This window comes from Mesocricetus auratus, unplaced genomic scaffold, assembly GCF_017639785.1.
Source record: "Mesocricetus auratus isolate SY011 unplaced genomic scaffold, BCM_Maur_2.0 Super-Scaffold_15014, whole genome shotgun sequence".
NCBI lineage: Eukaryota > Metazoa > Chordata > Mammalia > Rodentia > Cricetidae > Mesocricetus > Mesocricetus auratus.
In genome coordinates, this window is record NW_024429186.1 from 3888098 (window position 1) to 3914609 (window position 26512).

Below are 26512 nucleotides of genomic sequence, written 5' to 3' on the forward strand. Positions count from 1 at the left end.
ATCATCACACTGAGTGTCCCTTTGTTACTTCCCAGACGTAGAGGGTTTTGTCAAATTTTCAAAAGGACTGCAGCAAATAAGTTAGGATGATTTCTATTGTCCTTAGACTACACCATACCTTGATCAGCTGTTTAACAGTGACTTCATCCACGGATATTGTTCTTTTTTTAAAAAAGCAAATATAGGACAAACTGTAGCAATACATCATGATGCTCACAGCTCTTACATAGAAGGGTCTGCTATTGTTTCTGGAATAGCTGCAAATAGGCTATAAATTAGATTATTCCCATAACAGTCAAATCAATAGAATGTGAGCTAATTAAAGCCTGTTTCATATTCCAATTTTGTTTGCCTGAAGCAAACAAAGGAAGTTTGTGGGAAGGGGACCCCTTTGATTTGGGGGTAGTTTCTACATGGACATAATGATAAGAGAGCCCCCAGTCCCTGTAGAATCTCCATGAATGCATGTAAGGCAGGGAAAGGGTTTAGGACATTTTGTAAGGGTGGATTATCATCTATTGTTAATAAGGAAGAATAGATAAGAAGCAGCAGGTAGGGAGAGGTGTCAGGAAGGGGGGGGAGAAAGACAAAGACAGAGAAACAGAGAGACAGAGAGACACACACAGAGCACAAAGATGAGTGGATATGCATGGGGAATATCTGGCAATAGATTTATCTGTGATATGATAAAATATATTGCATAAAAACAGTAAATGTTATACATTTCTCCATGGTTTTATTAAATAAAAAATCTCATGCACAAATATTAAAGAACAAAAAGGAACCTGAACTGAATCATAAGCCACTGCTAACACCCTCTGTCACTCCTTTCCTCAATCAAAAGGGTCACACAATATTCTGCTTAGACTTTTTTCTCTTGGTCATGTCCGTCGCCAGTGGAAAACATCTCTTTGACTAAAACATTTTTTCATTTGGCTAGGCGACCACTGACAGAATTCCCAAAACAAATAAAAGAGAGAGGGAAAAACAAATGAAAAATGAAAAGCTGCTAGTCTATGAAGCTGAAAACTTTCCATTTTTTTTGGTTTGGAGTGAGAGATAAACATTAAGAAAGGAAAATACATTTTGTTATCACTGTGTACAAATCACAGTCCAGGATCATCAGGTGTCTTGGCTGAGACCAATTTACTTTGTATAGAACAGCTGGGCACTAGGACCCTGAAATCATGCTGGAGAAACATCAACTGAAAATTCTCTAATGCTTTGCTCTTATCACTCCTCTGTTAGCTGAAATCAAAGTGTGAATATTCCTTTTTATGTACTTCTTCCTGCAGTTATTGAATGAATATAATATTTTATATACATTCATTTTCTAAGAAGTGTGATGAAGCCAATCCAAAGTTATTTTTAAATGCATTTATTTCCCCATCTGTTGCAAGTAAAATTTCTAGATCATAATCCAAGAAACTTTGTGTGAGTATTGTCCAGCAAGTCTTGTCAGAAAAAACTCACTGAGATAACACCATCTAACTGTGAAAAGGGCATAGAAATGAACTAAGACCATACAGCAGAGTCTGATATCCACATTCAGCCCTATCCTAGATCATAAGCAACTCCCATAGCAGATCATCCTGATGAGTATGGAGCACAGGCCAGCAGGGGATGACCACACCTCAGCTTTTCAGGTTCCTAAGGAAAAGGTGCAAAGATAGAACAGTGAGGGTGGTCGCCACATCCATCTGGAATTTCTTCATTTCGCTTACTCATATATAGCCCTGAAAATTAGTGAAACCTGTCAGAGAAAAGATTTGGTTATCAAAGCACTCAAAGCAGAAGAGACTTCAGATCATCAGCTCACTGCATTTAGCTGCTTTAAATGAAGTCACTTTCCTGCAGGTGCCACAGAAACAATCATAGTCCACAAGAGCTCTTAGCCATAACAATGTTTCACTAATAGTTGAATTAATTAGTCAATTAAGAAACTACTCTGAAACTTTCCTTTCTAACACAGGGTGACTATTAAAGGGTGCCTCTTGAGACATATCCCACAGCCACCAAGAAATTCATATATCACCAGTTAGACTAGAGAGACAGGATTACATAAAACCACGGCAATACAGACCAGATCAAAGATTCCCCCCCCCATTTTGTGGTAAGCAGAGACTAGGAAAATTAATGTCAAAATGCCAAAAATGTTAACTAACCCAACCCAAACACAAATACTTTGCATATATGTAAAAGCATTTTGTGATGACTTTAGTATTTCACAAGGAAAAGACACTGTAATATAAATGTTTGTTTAACACATATATATTATACATATTTATCTATCTATCTATATGTGCGCATTCTATAATGAGCATAAAATTTGGGACCTTGTGCATGTTAAACTTTCCCACCATGCTGTCTCCAAGCGCAGTTTCAACACTGTAATTTAATGTATGCATCACTATTCATTCATCTTTACATTAGTTCACATTGAATTATCAAAATATAATTTTTAGTTTTTAAACTTCCGTGAACTTACTGTGCAAAATCTGGTAAGAAAAGCAGTGGAGAGTTCATGTTAAAAATGAAAAAAACATAAATTAGGGATGTTGAATCTTTACAAATGAATAATGAAAACTATTTTAGTGAAATCAGGGTCCTCACGACTTCCTTGTCCTTCAGGCATTTACACTAGTAGCTGCTTCTTCTAAGGTCCACACACACCTGAGAACACGATATATCAGTAAGATATGCAAATATGTCCTCCCTCTGCTCATGAAAACCAGCACTGCCATGACTCTGTAGGTCAGGCAGACTACTCTTGCCCTGTCTTTCCATTCAGTGACCAGCACTGAAAGCATGACAATTGACATGGGGTTGGGGGCTGCATTGGGTTTTCTTCGTTGCTCTTTTAAAAGGTAGATAACAAGGGATACTGAATGAGTGAGTGGACAAGAATGGGAGAGACAGTAGACATGTGTGACAATTTCTTGATAAATATCCTCTGTGTTTGCAGGTGTCCAGTGTGAGGTACAGCTGGTGGAGTCTGGAGGAGGCTTAGGGCAGCCTGGGAAGTCCTTGATTCTCTCCTCTGCAGCCTCTGGATTCACCTTCAGTGATGCTTCCATGGCCTGTGCCCGCCAGGCTCCAGAAAAATGGCTGGAGTGGATTGCAAGCATAAATATTAAACCCAATAATTATGCAACCTAATACTTGGATTCGGTGAAAGGCTGATTCACCATCTCCAGAGATGATCCCCAAAGTATGGTCTACCTGCAAATGAACAACCTGAGAACTGATGACACAGTGAGGATTCTTCAGTGTGAGTCCAGACAAAAACCTCCCAGCCAGGATTATGAAGCCAGCAGAGGCGCTCAGAACCCATAAAGCCCAGGTTCTGACATAACTGAATTTTTTCCTGTTTTATCGGAGTGTGCTCTCCATCTGCTTGTTTTCTGGGGGATCCTTTTGGCAATCATAGACCCTAGGAATTTATCATGCCACTGAAAACGATGAATTCTGCTTTGACAAACGTTCTTAAAACAAATATGTCACTGAGTCCTACTTGAACAAAATGCAGAGTCTATGAGGGAAGAATGATTCTTTGTGGTCTTCAGGATCAGCTGCTGAGGAAGCTCAGGAAGCTCAGGTTGATTTTCCCTCATATTGAGTTTGGGGTAGACCCTCGACTGGTGCAATGTTAGTAATCAGAGGGAACCAAGTGGTAGGGATCCAGACTCAGTCTCAGTAAGTACCTTGAGTTGTCCAAACCACTCTCCTTTCTGGAGGGCTCTGCATACAAAGTTAAGAAGTGGACAAATTGTTATTTTAATTGAAATATTTTCATTACAGCATTCATCATGGTGTCTTCTGCTTCTGTGTTGATTTAGATAATTGTAGTTCTGACCTCTATGCATTAACTCAGAGCTCAATTGGTCATGTGGAGCTAAGGGTTGGCTGTTTTGAGTTTTGGGCAGTGTCTGTTCTATTCTCAGAAGTTTCCTGAACAATCGGCTTCCAAGACTCAGAGAGTGGGCAAGTGGTGATAATCTGAGTGTATGTTTCTAACAACATTGGAAAAATATTTTGGAAAAGACATTTTGATCATATGGAAATTCTGATAGCCACTTGTAAATGAAAAATTAGTTTTCTTTGAGGGAGTGTCACTGGTGAAACAGACCACTGTCTCGTATAGTTCCATGGCATGCAGTAAGTTCCCTACACAAAATAGACTCCACGCCATCTTGGGTGGTTCTTTGCCTTGTAATGTTAAATGAGGACTTTCTTGTTTGTTTATTTGTTCTGTCATACAGATTCTTTGTTTGTATATTATGGTTTCATATTTTGGGTTTTCATGGGATTCATGAGTGTGTGAAAAATCTATTATAACAAGAGAAGTTAATATAATGAAATTCTGAAAGAAATAATTTCTAAATATAATTCCTGTAGGGCAGCTAATTTACTCTGCTTTTTACATTCACATAATTTATTTGAAGATCTCATTCATTTTAGTGGCAGAATTGAAAGAGTGTTTGAAATTTTACAATTAATCCTTTACCCCATATTCACAGCCTTCCCATTCCCGATACCCTGTGTGCAGCTCAAGTTTTTCACAGAGAACACACTTACACTGACAACCATCACGTCTCTAATTCATAGGCACCATGTGGTTCACCTGCTGCTGTAGAACACTTGGATTTGCTAAATTGAAGAACCATAAACAAGTCAGACATGGTGCAAGGGAATCCCTTTAGATTAATATATGTGAGATGTGTCTTTACTCAACTACAGTTACTCAAGTTTCTCTAAGAGACAATCCCCCTAACAACAAATATGAATTTGTGTGTATAATATCGATGACATCATACTAGGAATGATTTTCGATGAAAAAAGAAAATAAAGAAAATTCGGAGCTAAAATGTTCTAAGGATGAACTGGACTCAACAGATATATTCCACCTAACAGATAGGGAGTAAAACATTTTCTCATATTGAGCTTTCTCAAAATCCATCACATTATAGGTCAAAAATCACCATAAATGCAAAAAAATCCAGATAGTTCTTTTTCTCCTTGGCTGGGTGGTGATAACTTCTGTCTGTTGGGAGCTAAGTCCTCCTCCTGGCTGTGCACCCTCAGGAAAGTGCCTACCCAGAGAGAAAAGAGGACATAGTTTGCAGCTGTCACTGAGAATTCCCTTAGTGTGTCAGTGGACTCATTCAAAGACCAGTTCTCCCTGAAGTCCAGTTGAGCTGTGCTACCACTGAAGACACAGCTCTGCATTCCACTGCAGCAGACACAGTGAGCAGGTTCCCTGTATGCTCAGAAACATCCTCAATCTGAGGATGCTGAGGACCAGCAGGGGGAGCTGTAGGCTCAATTTTCACCAGGAAACAAACTGTACTAACTGTAAGAAACATCTGGAGACTGAGGGAGTCCTCTGAGACCCTCAGGTTTCCTGTCCTGACCTCAAATAATTGCCGAGACCACGCAATACACGTGATACAGCTACTGTGACTAGACTCTGAGTGTGAATTCAGCAAAAATTCTTTGTCAAGTAATATTGCACATACAAGTTCTAGGAATTAAATGGGAACCTTATTGGAAGGACAAACATCCATTGGATATACATGTAAGAAGGTCACACGTTTTCTTTACACACGAGGTGTTAGACATCCAGTCATCTTTATCACAAATTCAGCATCAGTATCTGAAATTCTATCTGTAGCTTCTGTCTGCTGGGGGAGGGATTTTCTCAGCTGGAATAGTTGACTGTGATCTAGGATCTCAGTCCTTGATGTTTCAGCCCCAGTGTTGAGCTCATGTAGCTCTGCTGTAGGAGACCTGGTCCCAAGGTGTGATACACTGCCCTGTGCAGCCCCCAGCTCAGGGGAAGGAGAGAGGGAGAAGCTGAGGATAATCCCACAGTCTGTCTTGCACTGCATTTAGGATTTCATGTCTCATTTTTCTGTGCATAGTTTTTGCTAAAAGGAATGGTTTTTAGTCAAATTGGTAATGCAAAGCCACATATATGATCTTTGAGACTTGGGAAAAATATCATAAGAGCGTACATTAAATCCATATCATCCCTGTTCACACTCAGGATCAGAAAGTAGAGACAATGAGACCTCCTCATTCCTACACCACACTGCTGTCCCTCACACATGAGTTCTGACAATGTTTCACATGATATCCTGATGTACAGGCTGCCTCCATCTGTTCACAGCTGTCTGGAACTCAGCTGAGATCAGCTTCACCATGGTCCTTTCTTGTGTTTAAAGGATGAGAGTCCTCCAGTCTGGTGTGATGTCCCAGGTGTATGTACCACACCTGTCCTGGTGTTCCTATTTACTCCCAGAACATTTCATTACTGGTTAAGAACCAGATTCAAAGTCAACTATGTAGAATTTCATCTTACTATGGAGACTCATGAGATTACTGGTGATTTCTCATAAGGGATTCACTTCCTTTCTAGAACCAGTTTTCTTTCTGGTATCCTAGTGGAGGACTCCAGCTATGTGTATATAGATAGAAATGATTGAACCAATGTGTTATTAGTTAATGAAACAAGAGAGGACATGAAGAGGGACAGAGACTTATTGGAAAGTCCCAAGAGCAAACAGTGGGGCACACTGGATATAGATATTATCATACTATGTTTTATACATGGATTAAATTTAAAAATATAAAATATGAAATGCAAAATATCAATTTTACATTGTTTTAGAATTTTAATACACATGTATTTTGTACTCTATGTTATTTCTCCTGTAATCTCTTCCCTTCATTTTCTCTCCCCTCCTACTTTACATTTATTCTACTAGACAACTCACTTAAACTTCATTGTGAAGTTTTATTCATAGCTGTATGTAAGCATGCGATATGTAAAAACTACTGATGAGAGTCTCATTTAATGTCTGATTTCTAAGATCACCTTAATTAATGCATTTATGTCTAGTTTCATCCTAAATGCTGTAAGTTTCATATTCTTTGTAGATGTGTAACTTCTGTTGAGTTGTTTATATAAACATTTCTTCTTGATGAGAACCTCTGTTGATAGATACATAGTTTATTTCCATAATTTTGTTATTGTGATATTGCTTCAGTAATAAAGCTGTTTAGGTGATTTCTGAAGTATATTTACTTTTGTTCATTTGGAGAGTTTTTTTCAGTATACAATCTGGTGGACAGGCAAATATTCATTGCATATATCTGAAAGGAGGCTGTAAATTTAATACCCAGTAGGTTTTAAATTTCCCATCACTGTCATCATCATCACAGCCACCCTCTTTATATCAATCTGATAACCTTGTCCCAGGGGCAACCACTGTCTCAGGCCTGAAAACCTTTGAGACCTTAAGTCATAATGCTACTTCCTCAGCATCATCTGAGGTCCCTGGGAAGAAGGATGCTATACATATTCTCAGAGAGGATTAGGATGGGATCTCAGCATCCTGCTGCCTGACACAGGTGTCCTCTATCTTCTGCTTCAGCTGGACTATGTCCTTATCTACGAAGCTCCCTGCTCATGAATATGTAAATCTTGTGAGTCTATGGTGGATAATACAGAGATATCCACAGCAAAAACAGCATATGATCAGTGTCATCTCCACAGTCACTGAGCACACAGGTTCTCACCATGGGATGGAGCTGGATCATCCTCTTCCTGGTGACAACAGCTACAGGTAAGGGACTCAATGTTCCAGACTTGAAGACGGTTCATCTTCTCGTGTGACAGTGGCATCCAGTCTGTTTTTCTCTCCACAGGTGTCCACTCCCAGATACAGCTTCAGCAGTCTGGGGCTGAGCTGGTGAGGCCTGGAGCCTCAGTGAAACTGTCCTGCAAGACTTCAGGCTACACCTTCATTAACAACTATATGCACTGGGTGAAACAGAAGCCTGGGCAGGGCCTGGAGTGGATTGGAAGAATTGATCCAGAATATGATAGCACTAACTACGCTCAGAAGTTCCAGGGCAAGGCCACACTGACTGCAGACAAATCCTCCAGCACAGGCTACATGGAGCTCAGCAGCCTGACATCTGAGGACTCTGCGGTGTATTTCTGTGCAAGAGACACAGTGTTGCAACCACATCCTGAGTGTGTCAGAAACCGTGGAGGAACAAGATGCTGACCTGTAACTGAGATGATAGAGAGGATCAGCCTGGAGATTTACCCATAAATCATCACACTGAGTGTCCCTTTGTCACTTCACAGACTTAGAGGCTTTTGTCAACTTTTCAAAAGGACTACAGCGAATAAGTTAGGATGATTTCCATTGCCCTTAGATGACACCATACCGTGATCAGCTGTTTAACAGTGACTTCATCCACGGATATTTTTCTTTTGTAAAAAGGCAAATATAGGACAAACTTCAGCAATGCATCATGATGTTCACGGCTCTTACACAGATGGGTCTCCTACTGTTTCTGAAGTAGCTGCAAACAGGCTATAAATTAGATTATTCCCATTAGAGTAAAATCAATGGAATATGGGCTAATTAAAGCCTGTTTTATATTCCAATTTTGTTTGCCTAAATCAAGCAAAGGAAGTTTGTGGGAAGGCGCCCCCATTGATTTGGACGTAGTTGCTACATGGATATAATGATAAGAGAGCCCTATGTCCCTGTTGAATTTCCATGACTGCATGTAAGGCAGGGAAAGGGCTTAGGACATTTTGTAAGGGTGGATTAACATCCATTGTTAACAAGGAGGAATAGATAAGAAGCAGCAGGGAGGGAGAGATGTGAGGGAGAGAGGGTGAGAGAAAGACATAGACAGAGAAACGAGACAGAGAGACACACACAGAGCACAAAGAAGAGTGCATGTGCATGGGGAATATCTGGCAAGATTTGATGGGTGATATGATAAAATATATTGTATGTAAAAAACGGAAAATGTTATAAATTTCTTGATGGTTTTATTAAAATGAAAAATCCTGTGCGCACATATTAAAAAACAGAAGGGAACCTGATCCAAATCTCAAGCCTCCAATAACACCCTCTGTCACTCCTTTCCTCACTGGAATCAGTCACACATGACTCTCCTCACATTTGGCTAGGGCACCAGTGACAGTATTCCTACAACAAATAGAAGACAGAGAATAAAGCAAATAAAAAGCTGGTGGACTATGAAGCTGAAAAGTTTCCATTTTGTTTGGCTTGGAGTGAGAGACAAACGTTCAGAAAAGAAAGCTGAGTTTTGTATCACTGGATGCAAATCACAGTCCTGGATCATCAGTTGTCTTGGCTGAGAACAAGTTCCTTTGTATAGAACAGCTGGGCACTAGAACCCTGAAATCATGCTGGGGAATCATCAACTGAAAATTCCCTCATGTTTTGCTCTTATCACACCTCTGTTAGCTGAAATTAAAGTGCGAATATTCTTTTTTATGTACTTCTTCCTTCAGTTATAGAATGAATATGATATTTTATAAACATTCAGTTTCTAAGAAGTGTGATTGAGCCCATCTAAATTTACTTTTACATGCAGTTATATTTTCCCCATCTGTTGCATGTAAATTCTAGATCATAATCCATGAATATGTGCATGAGTATTGTCCAGCAAGTCTTATGAGAAGAAGCCCACTGAAATGGCACCATCTAACTGTGAAAAGGGCATAGAAATGAACAAAGACCATGCAGCAGAGTCTGATATCCACATTCTAGACTTGGATGAATCCTATTGATCAGCCTTACCCAGGATCAGAAGCAACTTCAATAACAGATCAACCTGATGAGTAGAGAGCACAGGCCAGCAGGCAATGACCACACGTCATTCATTCAGGTTCCTAAGGAAAAGGTGCAAAGACAGAACAGCAAGGGAGGTCACCCCATCCATCTGGAATTTCTTCTTTTTGCTGACTCACATATCACCCTGCTAAATGAGTGCAACCTGTCTGAGAAAATATTTGGTCATCAAAGGACTCAAAGCAGAAGGGACTTCAGACCATCATCTCACTGCATTTAGCTGCTTTACATGAAGTCACTTTCCTGCAGGTGCCACAGAAACAAACATAGTCCACAAGAACTCTTAGCTATAATAAAGTTTCTCTAATAGGTGAATCAATTAGTCAATTAACCAATTACTCTCTAACTCTCCTTTCTAATACAGGGTGACTATTAAAGGGTGTCTCTTGAGACATATCCCACAGCCACCAAGAAATTCTTATATTGCCAGGCCAACTAGAGAGAGAGGACTACATAGAACCACAGCCATATAAAACAGGTAACAGATTCCCCACCATTTTGTGGTAACCAGAGTCTAGGAAAATTTATGTCACAAATGCCAAAAATGTTAAGTAACCCAATCCAAACACAAATATGTGGCATATATGTAAAAGCATTTTGTGATGACTTTAGTATTTCACAAGAAAAGACTGTGTAATATTACTGTTTATTTAACATATATATCATACATATCTATCTATTTATATATGCGTATTCTACAATGAGGATTAAATTTGGGAACTTGTGCATGTTAAACTTTCCCATCATGCTGTCTCCAAGCCCAGTTTCATCACTGTAATTTAATGTACACTTCACTATTCATTCATCTTTACATTAGTTCTTTTTGAATTATCAAAATATATTTTTTAGTTTTTAAACTTCTATGAACTTACTGTTCAAAAGCTGGTAAGATAAGCCGTGAAGAGTTCATGTAAAAAATGAAAAAAACTAAATTATGGATGTTGAATCTTTTTACAAATGAATGATGAATAATATTTTGGTGAAATCAAGGTTCACACTACTTCCTTGTCCTTCAGACATTTGCACTATTAACTGCTGCATCTAAGGTAGGTCAACACTCACCTGAGAACAAGATAAAGCATGAAGATGTGCAAATATGTCCTCCCTCTGCTCATGATAGCCAGCCATGCCATGACTCCGCAGGTCAGGCAGACGACTATTGCCCTGTCATTCCATTCAGTGACAAGCACTGAAGCCATGACAATCGACATGGGGTTGGGGCTGCATTGGGTTTTCTTTGTTACTCTTTTAAAAGGTAGATGACAAGGGATACTGAGTGAGTGAGTGGACAAGAATGGGAGAGACAGTAGACACGCATGACTGTTTCTTGATCAAATCATCTCTGTGTGCAGTTGTCCAGTGTGAGGTACAGCTGGTGGAATCTGGAGGAGGTTTTCTGCAGCCTGGAAAGTGTTTGATACTCTCCTGTGCAGTCTCTTGATTCACTTTCAGTGATGCTGCCATGACCTGGGTCCTCCAGGCTCCAGAAAAGGGACTGGAGTGGATTGGTCACATAAGAAATAAACCCAATAATTATGCAATCTATTATGCAGATTCGGTGAAAGCCTGATTCACCATCTCCAGAGATGATTCCCAAAGCATGGTCTACCTGCAAATGAACAACCTGAGAACTGAGGACACGGCCACGTATTACTGTACTAATGACACAGTCAGGATTCTTCAGTTTGAGCACAGACAAACACCTACCTGCCAGGTTTAGGAAGTCAGCAGGGGGCGCTCAGCATACATAAAGCCTAGGTTCTGATATAACTGATTTTCTTTTCCTGTTTTATCTGAGTGTGCTCTCTATCTGCTTGTTTTCTGAAGGATCCTTTGGCAACTATCGGCCCTAGGAATTGATCATGCCTCTGAAAAGGATGGGTTCTTTGTTGACCAACATTCTTAAAACAAATCTTTAATATTCCTCATCGAACAGAATGCAGAATGTTTCTCTGTGGTCACCAGTATCAGCTTGTGGGGAAGATCCGGAACCTCAGGTGGACTTTTCCCTCATATGGAGGTTGGGGCAGATCCTGGATTGGAGCAGTGTTAATAAATCAGAGGGAACCAGTGGAAGGGGAGCCAGGCTCAGTCACAGTAAGCACCTTGATTTTTTCAATCCACTCTCCTTCCTGGAAGGGTGTGCATAAAAGGGTAAGAAGTGATTGAGGTTTTGTTTAATTAAAGTGTTTTCATTACTGAACATTGTGTATTCTTCCCTGTGTTGAATCAGATAATTCTACTTCTGACTTTTGTGCACTAACTCAGAGCTCAGCTGCTCATCTGGAGCTAAGGGATGGCTGCTGTGTGGTCTGGAGTCTGTGTCCTTCCTGTGAGCTTCCACTGTAGATCTCAGATCCTGATCTGGTTGCTCTTGGTTATGAATCCATTCTCACTATATTCATAAGTTTTCTGGTGAATCTGCTTTCAAGACTCAGAGTGTGAGCAGTTTTAAGTTGACAACAAGGATCCAAATGATTCTTGGTTGGTGATTATCTATGTGTATGCTCATAATAATATTGGAAGAATATTTTGGAGAAGACATTTTGATCATGTGTAAATTCTGATAGGCACTTGCAAATGCAAAGTTAGTTTTCATTCATTCAAGGGAATGTCCCTGGCAAAACAGACCACTGTCTAGTGTATTTCCTTGGCAAGCAGTAAGCAGCCTACACAGAATCAACTCAGAGGCATTTTTGTGGTTCTTTGCCATGTAAAGTTAAGTGAGGGATTTCCTATTATTAGTTTATTTGTTTATCATACAGGTTATTCATTTGTATAGTATGGCTTCCACTTTTTGGTTTTCATGGGATTCATGAGTGTTTGAAAAAAATCTACCACAACAAGATTAGTAAATATAATGAAAAACCTGAAAGAAATAATTTCTAAATATAACACCTGCAGGACAGCTAATTTACTCCGCTATTCACATAATTTATTTGAAGATCTGGTTTATTTTACTGGCAGAACTGAAAAAGAATCGGAACTTTTACAGTTAATACTTTACCCCATATTCACAGCCTTCACATTCCAAATACCCTGTGTGCAGCTCAAGCCTTTCACAGAGCATAAACTTACACTGAAAACCATCACCTCTCTCCATTCATGGGCTCCATGGGGTTCATCTGCTACTTTAGAGCACTTGGTTTTGCAAAACTGAAGAAACATAAATAGGTCGACCTGGCACAAGGGAATTCCCTTAGATTAATATATGTGATATGTCTCTTTACTCAACTACAATTACTCAAGTTTCTCTAGCAGATAAGCCCTCCTCCAAAAATATGAATTTGTGTGACTAATAAGGATGGCATCATACTAGGAATGACTTCCGATGAGTGTGGTTTCTCTTGAACAATTATATGACAGAACATTTACAATCTTATGCTTAATTCAAATGCTTCTCGAAATATTCTATGTAAGTGCAATGATGATAGTAGATATCAGAAGACTCTGGTTTTTATCCCAAAAAGAAAATATGCTCCTAATCTCCAGGGGAAATTGGAGACTCCCTACATGGCTGGTACCAGCAATCTACTCAGATAGGCTTGCAGGGGTGTGGATACAAGAAAAGACTGTTGGGTCAATTCATGAGCCTGGTGACAGTTGTTCGTATCAGGGTCTGTTTGTCCTTCATGAGTCACACATGGGCATGTTTAAAAGAAGCCAACTATACATTCACATGTCCAAATATAAATGCATTCTCTGCATGTTTTTTATGAAAACACGTGTTGATGCTTTTCCCCAAGGCAGATTGTAACTTATAATATCAGAAATGATTTTGCCATTGTCACAATGTTTAGATCCTTTGTTATTGCCAGGAAAACTGGGGAATTTGTGCCTGACAGGGACCAAGTGTCATTGTCCTTAGGTACTACAACAGATGTAAAAACATGGCCTGGTGAAGTCCTCAGAGATCTGGTCCTTACCTGCACTGGCCCTGCTTACTCCATCACACTCTGAAACATACTGGGGTTGAGTTTGTCCCAAAAAAGAGGCTATGGTCCTGGGAGAATGAGGTCATCATGGAGTCACAGAAAACAGGTCATTCTTCTTCAGTTTCATCCTCACCTTCAGAAACCAATCTGAGGAAGAGTTGTCCCAAAGAATGACTTATGTGTTATAAGTGACTGCCACGTACACTGTGATGACTACACCTAGGGACACCTCATTCAGGCAAACATCACTCCTGCTGTGGTCTCAGGAAGAGCATTAGAGCTATCTCCAGCAGGAGTCCCACAGCAGCCTGGAACTCAGGGTCAGACCAGAAGCAGGTGCAGAGGGAGCTAAGCATTTGTTTCCTTGGGACCTTGAGCTTAACCCGAATATAACAGTTTCCCTTAAAACCCCTAAAATTCTATATGTTGACCTATCAAAATAGAAAACAGTTTAGAAGTGTCTGCTTTCTTCATAAGCACACATACTCATCTTTACTCCTGCAGTTTGTCGCTTTTATGAGCAGAAATAAACCTCCATTGTCACCAGGGTTAGACACTCAGGAGTAATGAAGGTACCTGTTGATTTCATTCTGATGAGATACAGCCCATCACTAGGATTCTATGTTTAATCTTTGGGATTCAGACAGGAGTCCACAAGCAATTAAGGCTCAGCGAATAAAGTTACAAAAATTTCACATCTGACATGGCTCAGTCTATATTGTTTGTACCCCAATCCCGGAGATGATCTGGACTTTTCGTCCGACAATAAATTTCTCTTTTGCTTCAACTTTAACTAATTGCAACAAGCAACTAATTGTTGTTCTTTTCCAATAGAATCCGGAGACCTCCTTTTAAATCGAACTCTCTCATCAAGATCAGGTCTCAGGAGAAAGCATAAAGCTGTCACTGAGAAGTCCTTCAGTGTGTTAATGGACACATTCAATGACCAGTTCTCCCTAAAGCCTTGCCTTACATTGTAGCAAGCATAGTGAGCAGATTCCCTGTGTGCTCAGAAACAACCTTATTTTGAGGATGCTCAGGACCAGTAGAGGCACTGCAGAACCAACTTTCACCAGGAAAGAAAATGTAGTAGGTGAGAGAAACATCTGGAGAGTGAGGGATCCTCTGAGACACTAAGGTTTTGTGTCCTGACCTCAAATAACTGCCGAGACCATGCATTATACTTGGTATAGCTACTGTGAGATGACTTCAGACTTAGTATAATAAAAGTTCTTTGTTCAGTAATATTGCACATATATGTTTATTCATCAGATGTGAACATTATAGGAAAGACAATCATCCATTGGCTGTACATATGATAAGGCAACAATTTTGCAAATTGACATCATCATCAAAGCCATCTCCAGCAGCATCTAATTCTATCTGTAACTTCTGTCCCCTGGGGGAGGGTTTTTCTCAATTGGGATATTGTATGGTATCCTGGGATCTCAGTTGTTGAAGTTCCAGCCACAGTGCTGACTCCTTGTGGCTCTGCTGTAGGAGATCTGGTCCTGAAAGTGTGATACACTGCTCTGTGATCCCCTTAGCTCAGGAGTAGAGAGAGGAAGAAAATGGTATATTCACACAATCTGTCCTTTGCAGAATTTAGGATTTCATGTATCATTTTTCTTTGCATATTTTTCTACAACATAGCGTATTTAGTCAAACTGGTAATACTTAGCCTAATATGTGGTTTTTGTGACTTGGGAAAAGAGTTTAGAAGAAAGCACCTTAAATCTAGACTCTCCTCATTCTCACTCAGGACATCTAATAGAGCAAAAATGAGGCATCCTCATAACTACACCACTGCACTGTCCTTCACACGTGAGTTCTGACTTTGTCATCAACACTTTCATCATCACTGTCATCATCTGTAAATCAGTCTGATAACCTTGTTCCAAACGGCGCCACTGTATCACGTCTGATATCTATTGAGACTTAGGTCCTGATGTTACTTCCTCATCATCTGCAGAGGACCCAGGGAAGAAGGATACTATACATATCCTCACAGAGATGTAGGACTGGGACCTCAGCATCCTGCTGCTTGATCCATGTGTCCTCTAACTTCTTCTCCAGTAGGACCAGATACTTATTTAAAAATTACCATTTTCATGAATATGCAAATCACTTGAGTCTACGGTGGTAAATACAGAGATGTCCACATCATCCCCAACTTATGATCAGTATCCTCTCTACAGCAGCTGAACACACAGGTCCTTACCATGGTATGAAGCTGGATCATCCTCTTCCTTTTGTCAGTAACTACAGGTAAGTGGCTCCAAGTCCCAAACCTGGAGAAGAAACTGGGTGTTATGTGACAATGACCCCTACTCTGTATTTTTCTCTACAGGTGTCAAATCACAGGTCCAGCTGCAGCAGTCTGGGCCAGAGCTTGGGAAACCTGGTTCCTCAGTGAAGTTCTCATGCAAGGCTTCTGGCTCTACTCTACCTTCAGCAGCTACAACGTGGACTGGGTGAAACAGAGGCCAGGGCAGGGCCTGGAGTGGATTGGATGGATTCATGGTGGAAGTGGTAGAAATAGCTACAATCAGAAATTCCAGGGCAAGGCCACACTGACTGCAGACATATCTTCCAGCACAGCCTACATGGAGCTCAGCAGCCTGACATCTGAGGATTCTGCCATCTATTTCTGTGCAAGAGAAACAGTGGTGCAACCACATCCTGAGTGTGTCAGAAACCCTGGAGAAGCAGGAAGCTTCACAAGAATCGAGATGACAGAGCAGGTCAGTCGGGGGACTTGCTCAGAAATGTTCATTCTAGAGTTCCCTTCTCTGTCTCCTCGTCAGAGACCTATATTGCTCAATTCGACTTTGCAAAAGCCGTGTGAGTAAAAAGTGTTTTTGACTTAAGATGCCTCTAGAGGATTCCATGTCATGAGAACATGTTGGCCAGTGGCTACCTGAATTGACACACTTCTTAAATAAAACAATAAAAAGGGAAACTGTGATGATGAATTATGATAAAAATAAAAATCTGTCTCCACAGAGCTTAGGGAAACCTCAAAAGAAGATGCTCATGAATTATAAATTCCATAGGGATTGGAGGACACCAAGGAGATAAAGCTTTCCAGATACAACAGGATTGATGCAGACATGAACTCCCTGATGTTGTAATTTAAGAAGAGAGGCACTGGAGGGAAAGATGCCATGCCACAGGGATCAAGGAGAATATTTTTAATTAGAGAAAGAAATCATAAAAAGGGAGAATAGAAATGGAGAGACAAGCTCCAGAGACAGGAGCAGCAGGAGACAGGAGAAAGGAAATAGGGGTAGAGGAAGGAAGGGAGGGAGAGAGGTAAGGAGGGGAATTGATAGGGGGAGATAGAGAAAGAGAGAGATAAGGATTGGATGTAGGCAGTGTCCCTTTATAAGGGAACATGGTGAATATACACAGATAGTGCTCTTAGTGGCTGAAGCTGAGGGCATTTTCTGTCATTTCCCTAAGGACAGGAGAGTACAGATACTCACATACTGACAGGTGAGAGTCTATGATAGCATTACAGTGTATTAATGGGTATAAACCAGATGGAGTTGTGAGGCTTACAGGGGAAGTGGACAGAAGCTATCTCCAATGGATAATTTCTTTACAAAGACAAAATATTTTCTAATGTTGTCTCACTGGGCATATAAACTACTCTTGAGGAAGGTCTCATGCCTATAAGTAGATGGCCAAAAAATTGAACTCAGTGATATGTTGCATATTCTTTGTCTCATAATGTTTGTCAGAACATTTTTTCCTCCTATAGGATACATACATATATATATATATATATATATATATATATATATATATATATATAAATTTAGGCTTCTACTTTTGTGATTCTCAAATGGACAAGTTATAGAGCATGAAAGATACATGTGTACTCAATCATAAATGTGTTGTCTTAGGCAAAGTTTCTCCTAAGGTCTCAGGGACAGATGCAGGAAAAGATAAACAGATATTTAAGACCCACAGATATTGAATGAATCCAAGGATACAGTCTCTTTCAGACACAATAAACCGGTGCATACATGAACTCACTACACTGTAGATGTTAATACAGGGCTTGCACAAGTTCAAGCCAAATTGGGATTTGAATGCTGGGTAGGGGAACTGGACATGGTTACTCAATCCTAAATGATAAACTATCTACAACTGGTACGTACATGCAAAGTAAAAAATAATGTGCTTCAGTAGAATGTCATTGACTGCATTAAACACACTTCACAGCAGGTCTTATGCCTAAGATGCAAACAAAACAAGAAGAACTGTAGTCTTGTACAATTTTTTTCATTTATGATTTTTTTGTGTGCTTGTGGATGTTTGTATGTCTGTGTGTGAGAGAGAGAGAGAGAGGGAGAGAGAGAGGGAGAGAGACAGAGAGAGACAGACAGAGAGAGAGAGACAGACAGAGAGAGACAGAGAGAGAGAGAGAAATTACTTGTGTTTTTTTCTTGTGAGGGGTCAAGGATTGCTGGGAAAAGGTAATTTATGATTACAATATATTGCTTAAAAATTATTTTTCACTAAGAAAATTTAGAATCCCCCTTCCAAAATAACTCATTGATTGTTATTTGATAAATTATGACAGAGAGGTTATACATAATATGTTAATTTATGTATCTGTCATGTGCAATCTAAACAACCTGTTTAGAGTTTACCAACAATTTCCGGTCAATTGTCAACTATACTATTAATAATTTCTGTCTAAACTGCTCCGTTGTTTTCTCAGAACATGTGCAGAATCATCAGAGATATGTGCATATTTTCACACTTACTCAAACATGGACACAGTCAGACAGGTCTCTCTTATAGCAAAGATGGTATTTCAGTTAACATTAGCTTATTGATTGTTATCCTATATTGCATCATCAAGAAATGATTTATTGTCCATGACTCTCATGTAATTCCCATGTCATTTCCAGTTGTCCTAATGACATCTTCAAGACTGTCTTCATGGCTCATGTATCTACTGTAATTCTGATGTCATTTCCAAGGCATGTCTCTAAGATTTGGGTTCTTCCTAAAGATGGTCAAGTTTCACTTTCTCTAAGTAGAGCTGTGTCTCATTATCCATTCTTGGAAACACAGGCCTGCTTCAATACTAAGATCAAATTTTTTTAGCTTCTTAGAGTCACCCAGGGCCTCAGATGCATCAATAGTTACTCATTTATACCTGTGAATCCTTTTCCTATAGAGGCTGTATTGTGAAAGCTCAGTTCTCTTTAGTTAGAACCAAGAGCAGGAGCCTATTTCAGCATGATGGGAAGAAACAACATGCACACAAAAGCATATACAATGTGCAACATATATTTTACATGTGAGCTTGACTTGAACATCCCTTTCTTGTAAGAAGCCCAGAATACATGAGGTAGTCAAAGCACTCACATATAGAAATGGAATATTGAGTTCCATGTGACACTCGAAACTTTTCATTGCAGGAGAATTTGTATATGATTGAAATACATTTGACTCATGGTCACACTGCTTATATCCAGACACATCCATCTACACTTCAATGTACAGCATATTTTAGGGGTTATTAAGTGTGCTGACAAGTGACACATGTGCATGCATATGGACAAACATATGAGTTATACATATAGTGGCACTGGATCCACTAATTCTTTGGGCATGGTAGTGAATTATTCAACTTACTTCTGTCATTCTCTAGGGTTACAGCAAGGCCACTCAAGTCTGAAAATCAGTTGCCATGAGTTTACATGACTAGGAGGATGCTGAGCTTTGGGAAATTAGATCCAGAGAGAACACATTCATCATTTTGTCCCAGAAAGTTTGAAGAATAATGAAGGAACTATCCCTTCTAAGTCTTTACATAGAAATGTACAGCCACACATGATACAGCTGCTCAGTTAGCACACAGAATGATCCCCAATCCAAACTTCCCTAAATTTTTGTCACTTCTCAAATTTGAAAATACGTTCTAGAGTTGGGAACAGATCTGCGTGTACCTAATTTATTCATATCCCAGGTGTTGATAGTTTTCTGTACCAAGTGCAGTGGGGGTTAGGAAATTGCTTTATAAAGCAATTGTGAGTTCTGTCCATCATGTGTGCTTCTCTGGTTAATCCATTAATCACAAGTGGTCATGGCAAAAGCTACATCTAACAGACCCTAGAGAAAGGACTAAGTTCATGGAGAAAGACTGTGAGGCACAGCTCCTCATCCATACTTGAAATCTCTGTTCAGCATCACCAGGTCCATTACCAAGAACATGAATAAGAGTCATAGTGAGGGTCTGTGTATGAGAACTTACACAAGCCTGTTCTCAGAAGCAGCAGGGGGCACTGTGGATCCATCAATCTCTAAGAAGTAAAGAATCACAGAGGCAGGTAATGATGCTGTGCACTCAGGAGATTTAAACACACTCTGTGCATTTCATTGCCAGTGTCTATATATTCAGAGTCCAAGGTGTAGCTGATATCAGAGATCTCCATGCTAGAACATGGCAGATATTATTTGTTAAATAAAATCCATAAAGAGGTCAACAATATTTAGAATGGATTCACACAGTTGCTGGACAAGACAATAGTTCATGAAAGAATTATCAGGAAATGTTAAGGGTATTTGAGATCTGGAACCTGAGCAACGTTTTGGGAAAAGTGTCCCAATTAATGCAAGAGGTGTGCACATTTCTGCTGATCACTACTGTGGAATGGACAGCAGCATCCAAAGCTCTGTCCCAATATGGTCAAAACAAGTCCTCTGCATCACAAATATGTTTAACTGTAAGGAGGTTCAGATGACCACTGAACTCTTGAAGTATAGTTCACTTTAATGAACATGGATGTGGTGACTGGATTCTCACTGGGATGGAAGAGCTCTGTCCACACAGGTTCTCGTGTGAAAGAGGGAGAAAGGGCAAAAAGCTAGAAATCCATGTGTGATTTAATAAAAAACTCTTGCTACTTTCATATTCATTGCACCAGATGTGCACATACTGTAACTCTAATACTGAATTAATTAAGGAATTAAGCTAATAGTATTTATTTATATTCTCCAACGTCTGAGAATTTTGTGAATTTTAAGAGGAGAATGTCTCCATTGTATTTAACTAGGTAAGCAATCTTGTCCATTTCAGCCTATGATAGTTATCAGAATCCCATGGACTGGAGTATGAAATGCAGCTTTATTGAAAGAGATTGTGATATGTGAGTCTGTCTCTATAAGAAGACTTGGTGAACTTCTGGTATGGGACTTTACACATAAACTAAATGCATGTTTGGTTGCTGTTCTAATCCAGGCTTATATTGAATAAAGTTGCTCACATTATCAACATATACCGTGCTCTCCTCACAGGAATCACCTAAGAGTACCATCATTTTCAATCCAAATTTTTGAGAATTTTGAATTATGAGTTTGTAGTTACAGTTTATCTAACACCTGTTCTCTCTATAGTGCTTTTCACATAGCATGTCACAGTGATGAACCGGAAGACCAAGACATGCCTACAGTACTTATTGAAAACATATTAAATAGTTTCTCAAGTTGACTGTATCTAAACTCTTGAAATTTGAATGTAAGGAAGTAGTTCAGAGAAAGGTTATAAGTTCATTGAGGTACTCTGATACAACTTTACAAAAATATTTTCTAATTTTTAAGCCATTATTGGAGAGGGAGAGTTAATATGCATTCATATAAGGTTGTTGGATTATATTCCCGCTTTTTAATTTTTATACAGCATCATCCACACATGCCTTCATTTTCCCCTTGAAACCAGAAATAATTCAACTACCTCTGAAATATTTAAGAAAATGGTTATATTCACTGCAGCTCATATCACAGAATTAAGACAGAATACCACAGTTTCATGTCCTCCATGACCTAGGAGTCTGAAACCCAACATCAGTGTTCCTGCTTGGAAATGAAGTTCTTTCTCCAGAAGAGTCTGTTGCCTGCCTTCCCTTCATTCAGACATCAGTGAATCTTGCATCTCTGACCCTTTGTCTTTGTCACGCAAAATTGATATCCAGGGGAGGATGTCGCTCTAGATATATGCTTTTCTTTTTGTTGATGAATAAGATACTGTTTGACCAATAGAGGAAGGAAGATAGATGGGACTAGGAATATGGGAGAATTCTGGGAAAGTTAGACAGAGAGAGATCACAGAAAGATGCCATACAAGATGTGATGTTACACCCCGGGAACTACTCCGACCTGAGGGAAGGGTAAGGATGCAATTCCTCAGACAGGATTAGGATTTTAACCTCAGCATACTTTGCCTGACTCATGTGTCCTCAGCCACCTTTTTCTTCACCTGTACTAGGTCCGTATTTAAAGAAATTCACTGCTCATGAACATGCAAATCATGTAAATCTATGGTTGTAGATACAGGGATGTCCACCTCACCAACAACATATGCTCAGTGTCCTTGTACAGTCACTTAGCACACCGGTCCTCACCATGGGTTGGAGCTGCATTATTTTCTTCCTGGTATCAGTAATTACAGGTAAGTTATTTCCAATTCCAAACATGAGGATGAGGCAGGGACTAAGGTAACAATGATGTCCACTCTGCATTTCTCTCCCCAGGTGTCCATTCCCAGGTCCAGCTGCAGCAGTCTGGTCCTGACCTGGGGAAACCTGGGGCCTCAGTGAAGCTATCCTGCAAGGCTTCAGGCTACACTTTCACAGATTACCATATTTCCTGGGTGAAACAGAAGCCTGGAGAAAGCTTGGAGTATATAGGATATGTTTGTGGTGGAAATGGTGGTACTAGCTACAATCAGAAATTCCAGGGCAAGGCCACACTGACTGCAGATAAATCCTCCAGCACAGTCTACATGGAGCTCAGCAGCCTAACATCTGAGGATTCTGCCATCTATTTCTGTGCAAGCCACACAGTGTTGCAACCACATCCTGAGTGTGACAGAAACTGTGGAGGAGAAGGAAGCCAATCCTGGGTGTTTACTCAGAAATATTGAATCTGAGTGTCCCTTTGTCACTTTGCACATTCCTACTAGTTTCTCCCTTGAGTAGATACTGCTTTAGGATGCTGCAGTGTACACCATACCTTGATAGTCTGTTCACCAGTGACTGCCTCTATTGACATGTTTCTTTATTAATAAAACAGTAAATAATGAAAATTGTGATGATGCATTATGGGAAAACTATCCCTGGATCCCATGAGACTGAGACTTTTGTTGGTGTAGCTTTAAAAAATCTGAAATATGGATTTGACCAGTAAAGTCCAAATAATACCAATTTGGTAAAAACTATTTTCATAGTCTGAAAGTTTACATGACATCAGGGGTATCAGTAACTCAATGCTGTTCAGCTGAAGTACCAGTCTTTTAGAATGTGATATGCATAGCAAAACGCTTTGCTACACAAGTATAATTACTGTAAGTTTGTCAAAATCATTTTATTACATTACTTTCCACAAAAACACTTAATCAAATCTGTGTGTTTACGTGTAAAATGTGGTAGGATCTTAGAGCATACATTATTCCCTGGTCCCATATATACTTGCTTCCCAGTGTCAGTTACCTGCCCCACATTCCCAAGTCTTTATAGAACATGGACCTCTACTGATGCACCATCAATAGTTAGAGGCCGTTGGATACCTGGTGTTCACCTTTGTCCTACAGAGTGTTTGAATTCTGCTCTGGTACAGTACTTGTAGACACTGCCTATTAATTTAGCTCATCATCAGTGGCCACTGCTATAGTTAGATGCAACAACACCAAAAAAACTGGGTTTCATGAATCTGGAAAAAAATTGCGGCACAGCTCCCCATTTATCCTTGAAATATCTACTCAACATAACCAAAGCCAATGAAGAAAGAAGGAAGAGCCACAGTTTGGGCATTGTGTGTCAGCCCAGAGACAAATTTGTAATTGTGGTTTCTCCAAATCAGCAGGAAGCACTGTAGATCCACAAGTACCTAAGAAATAAATGGCAGCTGAAGTTTGTAAGAAAGTTGTGCACTTGGCCAAGCAGTGGTGGTGCACACCTTTAATTCCAGCACTCACGGGGCAAAGGCTGGAAGATCTCTGTGAGCTCAGTACCAACCTGATTTACAAGAGCTACTTCCAGGACAGCCTCCAAAACCACAGTGAAACCCTGTCTTGAAAAAGCAAAAAATAAATAAATAAATAAATGAAAATTAAAGGTGTGCACTGAGGATATTCCAACAGCCTGTATGGATTTCATTGCCAACACCATTACGTTCAGAGACTGTGGTGTAGATAGGAGAGAAGCCCTTCAACCGACTGGCTCCATCTGATTCCCTCTAGCAACTATCAGTGAATCTTATTCATGATATTGAAATTAGAGCAAATCAGACAGGAGTCAGCTGATGTCCCACAGCATATAGTTTTGCTTTAATATTTGTAGCAAGAACTCATATATTTATGCGGATATAGAAACCAAGTTATACACAGGTAATTGGATATTCTCTTTCCTGGAATCATAATACAAATCCAACCTTCATAAATGAAAACATTCAACTCCTATAAAGCTTTATTAACACCAGCTCTGTCACAGAATAAGAGGAAAATTGACCTGGAATAGGAGAGAGAATCAGGGAGGGAGGGAAAGAGAGAGAGAGAGACAGAGAGAAAGAGACACAGAGACACAGAGACAAAGAGAGACAGAGACAGAGAGAGACATGTACTTCCACCCATGAGGAATCTTGTCTAAGTACTGTCCTTTCCTCCACCAACTGGAGGACAGGAAATAAATTGACTTACAGCGTGCATTTGCTTTGTTTCTACTTACTTCTCTATGTAATACATTTTATGTAGTTGTTCACCAATCTGTGAGTACTACGGTGCTGCCTCCTCGCTCTGTTGAGGTGAAGACTTACTGTGTTTCTCTGACCTCAGGTGCTCTGCCACAGGAAACTCAGTAGTGTATATATTCTTGTTTAAGTAATATTTCCCATATGTATTGAGGTCATTATTTGGGAAACTTATTGGAAGGGCAAACATCCATTGGACATACAGGTAAGAAGGTCACACATTTCCACACATAAGGAGTCAGAATTCCAGTCATTGGCATCACAGCCATCAGTAGCAGCATCTGTAATTCCAGCTGTAGTTTCTGTCCCCGGTGGGAGGGGTTTGCTCAGCTGGAATAGTTGACTGTGACCTGGGATCTCAGTCCTTGACGTTCCGGGCCCAGTGTTGAGCTCATGTAGCTCTGCTGTTGGAGAACTGGTCCCAAGGTGTGACACACACTGTGCCCTTTGCAGCCCCCAGCTCAGGGGAAGGAGAGAGGGAGAAGCTGGGGATAATCACAATTTATGTCTTTCACCACATTTAGGATTTCATCTCTCATTTTCTCTGTGTAATTTTTCTAAAAGGAAAGGTGTTTAGTCAAATTTGGAATACCTAGCCTAATACATTAATTGTGTCTTGGGAAAAGAATATAGAAAAAGTACATTAAATCCAGTCTGTCATCGTTCTCACTCAGGATCCCTAAGGGAGACAAGATGAGACGTCCTCATCCCTAAACCACTCCACTGTCCTGCACATTTGAGTTCTGACCATGTTTTATATGATATCCTGATGCATGGGCCTCTCCATCTCTTCCCGACTCCCTGGACCTCACCAGGATCAACTTCAGCACAGACCTTTCTCGTGTTGAAAGTGTGAGAGTCTTTCAGTAAGGTGTGATGTCCCATGTTTATGTACCACACCTGTTCTGGTGTTCAGATTTACTCCCAGAACATTTCATTACTGCTTAAGAATCAGAACCAAAGTCAGCTTTGTAGAATTTCATTTTACTATGGGGATTCGTTAGATTAATGGTGGTTTCTCATAAAGTATTCTCTTTCATTCTACAACCGGTTTTCTTTCTCGTATACTAGTGAAGGTATCCACTATGTTTATGTAGATAGAGGTGATTGTATCAATGTCATATTAGTTAGTGAAACAAGAGAGGACATGAACAGGGACAGAGACTTATTGGAAAGCCTGAAAAGGAAACATTGGGGCATAATGGGTATAAATATGATCATACTGTGTTTTATACCTGGATTAAATTAAAAATATAAATTATGAACTGCAAAATATCATATTTACAAAGTTTTACAATTTTCACACTCATGTATTCTTTTCTTTGTGTTATTTCACCATAATCTCTTCCCTTACTTTTTCTCTCCCCTCCTAGTTTATTCTACGAGACAACACTCTTATAGTTCATCATGCATTTTTATTCATAGTTCTATGTAAGCATGCGATATCTAAAAACTACTGATGAGAGTCTCATTTGATATCTGATTTCTGAGATTGCCTTAACTAATGCATTTATCTCTAGTTGCATCCTATCTGATGTAAGCTTCGTATTCCTTGTAAATGTATAACTTCTGTTGAGTTGTTTATATAAACATTCTTCTTGATGAGATCCTCTGTTGAAGATATATAGTTTATTTCTATAATTTTGTTATTGTGGTATTGGTTCAGTAATCAAGGTGCTTACTTGATTTCTGAAGTATATTTTCTTTTGTTCATTTGGTAGAATTTTCAGTATACAGGCAAATATTCATTGCATATATTTTAAAGAGGCTGTAAATTTAATACTCAGTAGGTTTTAAATTTCTCATCACTATCACCATCATCCCAGCAACCCTCTGTAAATCATTCTGATAACCTTGTCCCAGGTGGAACAACTGTCTCAGTCCTGACATCCTTTGAGACCTTAGGGTATGATGTTTCTTCCTCAGCATCATCTGAGGTCCCTGGGAAGAAGGATGATATACATATTCTTAGAGAGGATTAGGATGGGATCTCAGTATCCTGCTGCCTGATACAGGTGTCTGACATCTTCTGCTTCAGCTGGACTAGGTCCTTATCTAAGAAGCTGCCTGCTCATGAATATGTAAATCGTGTGAGTCTATGGTGGTAAATACAGGCAT

The 26512-nt window shown here is 39.7% G+C and overlaps 1 pseudogene and 2 gene segments (V, D, J or C); all 3 read left to right on the forward strand.

The window, feature by feature from the left end:
- The first annotated feature begins 7524 nt into the window (after window positions 1–7524).
- LOC121139526 lies at window positions 7525–8078 on the forward strand. The segment is given in 2 exon segments: window positions 7525–7631; window positions 7714–8078. Coding segments are annotated over 2 exon segments (411 nt in total).
- Window positions 8079–15849: 7771 nt separating this feature from the next.
- On the forward strand, window positions 15850–16479 carry LOC121139527 (annotated as a pseudogene).
- Window positions 16480–22003: 5524 nt separating this feature from the next.
- LOC101832260 lies at window positions 22004–22736 on the forward strand. The segment is given in 2 exon segments: window positions 22004–22100; window positions 22183–22736. Coding segments are annotated over 2 exon segments (483 nt in total).
- The last annotated feature ends 3776 nt before the right edge of the window (window positions 22737–26512 follow it).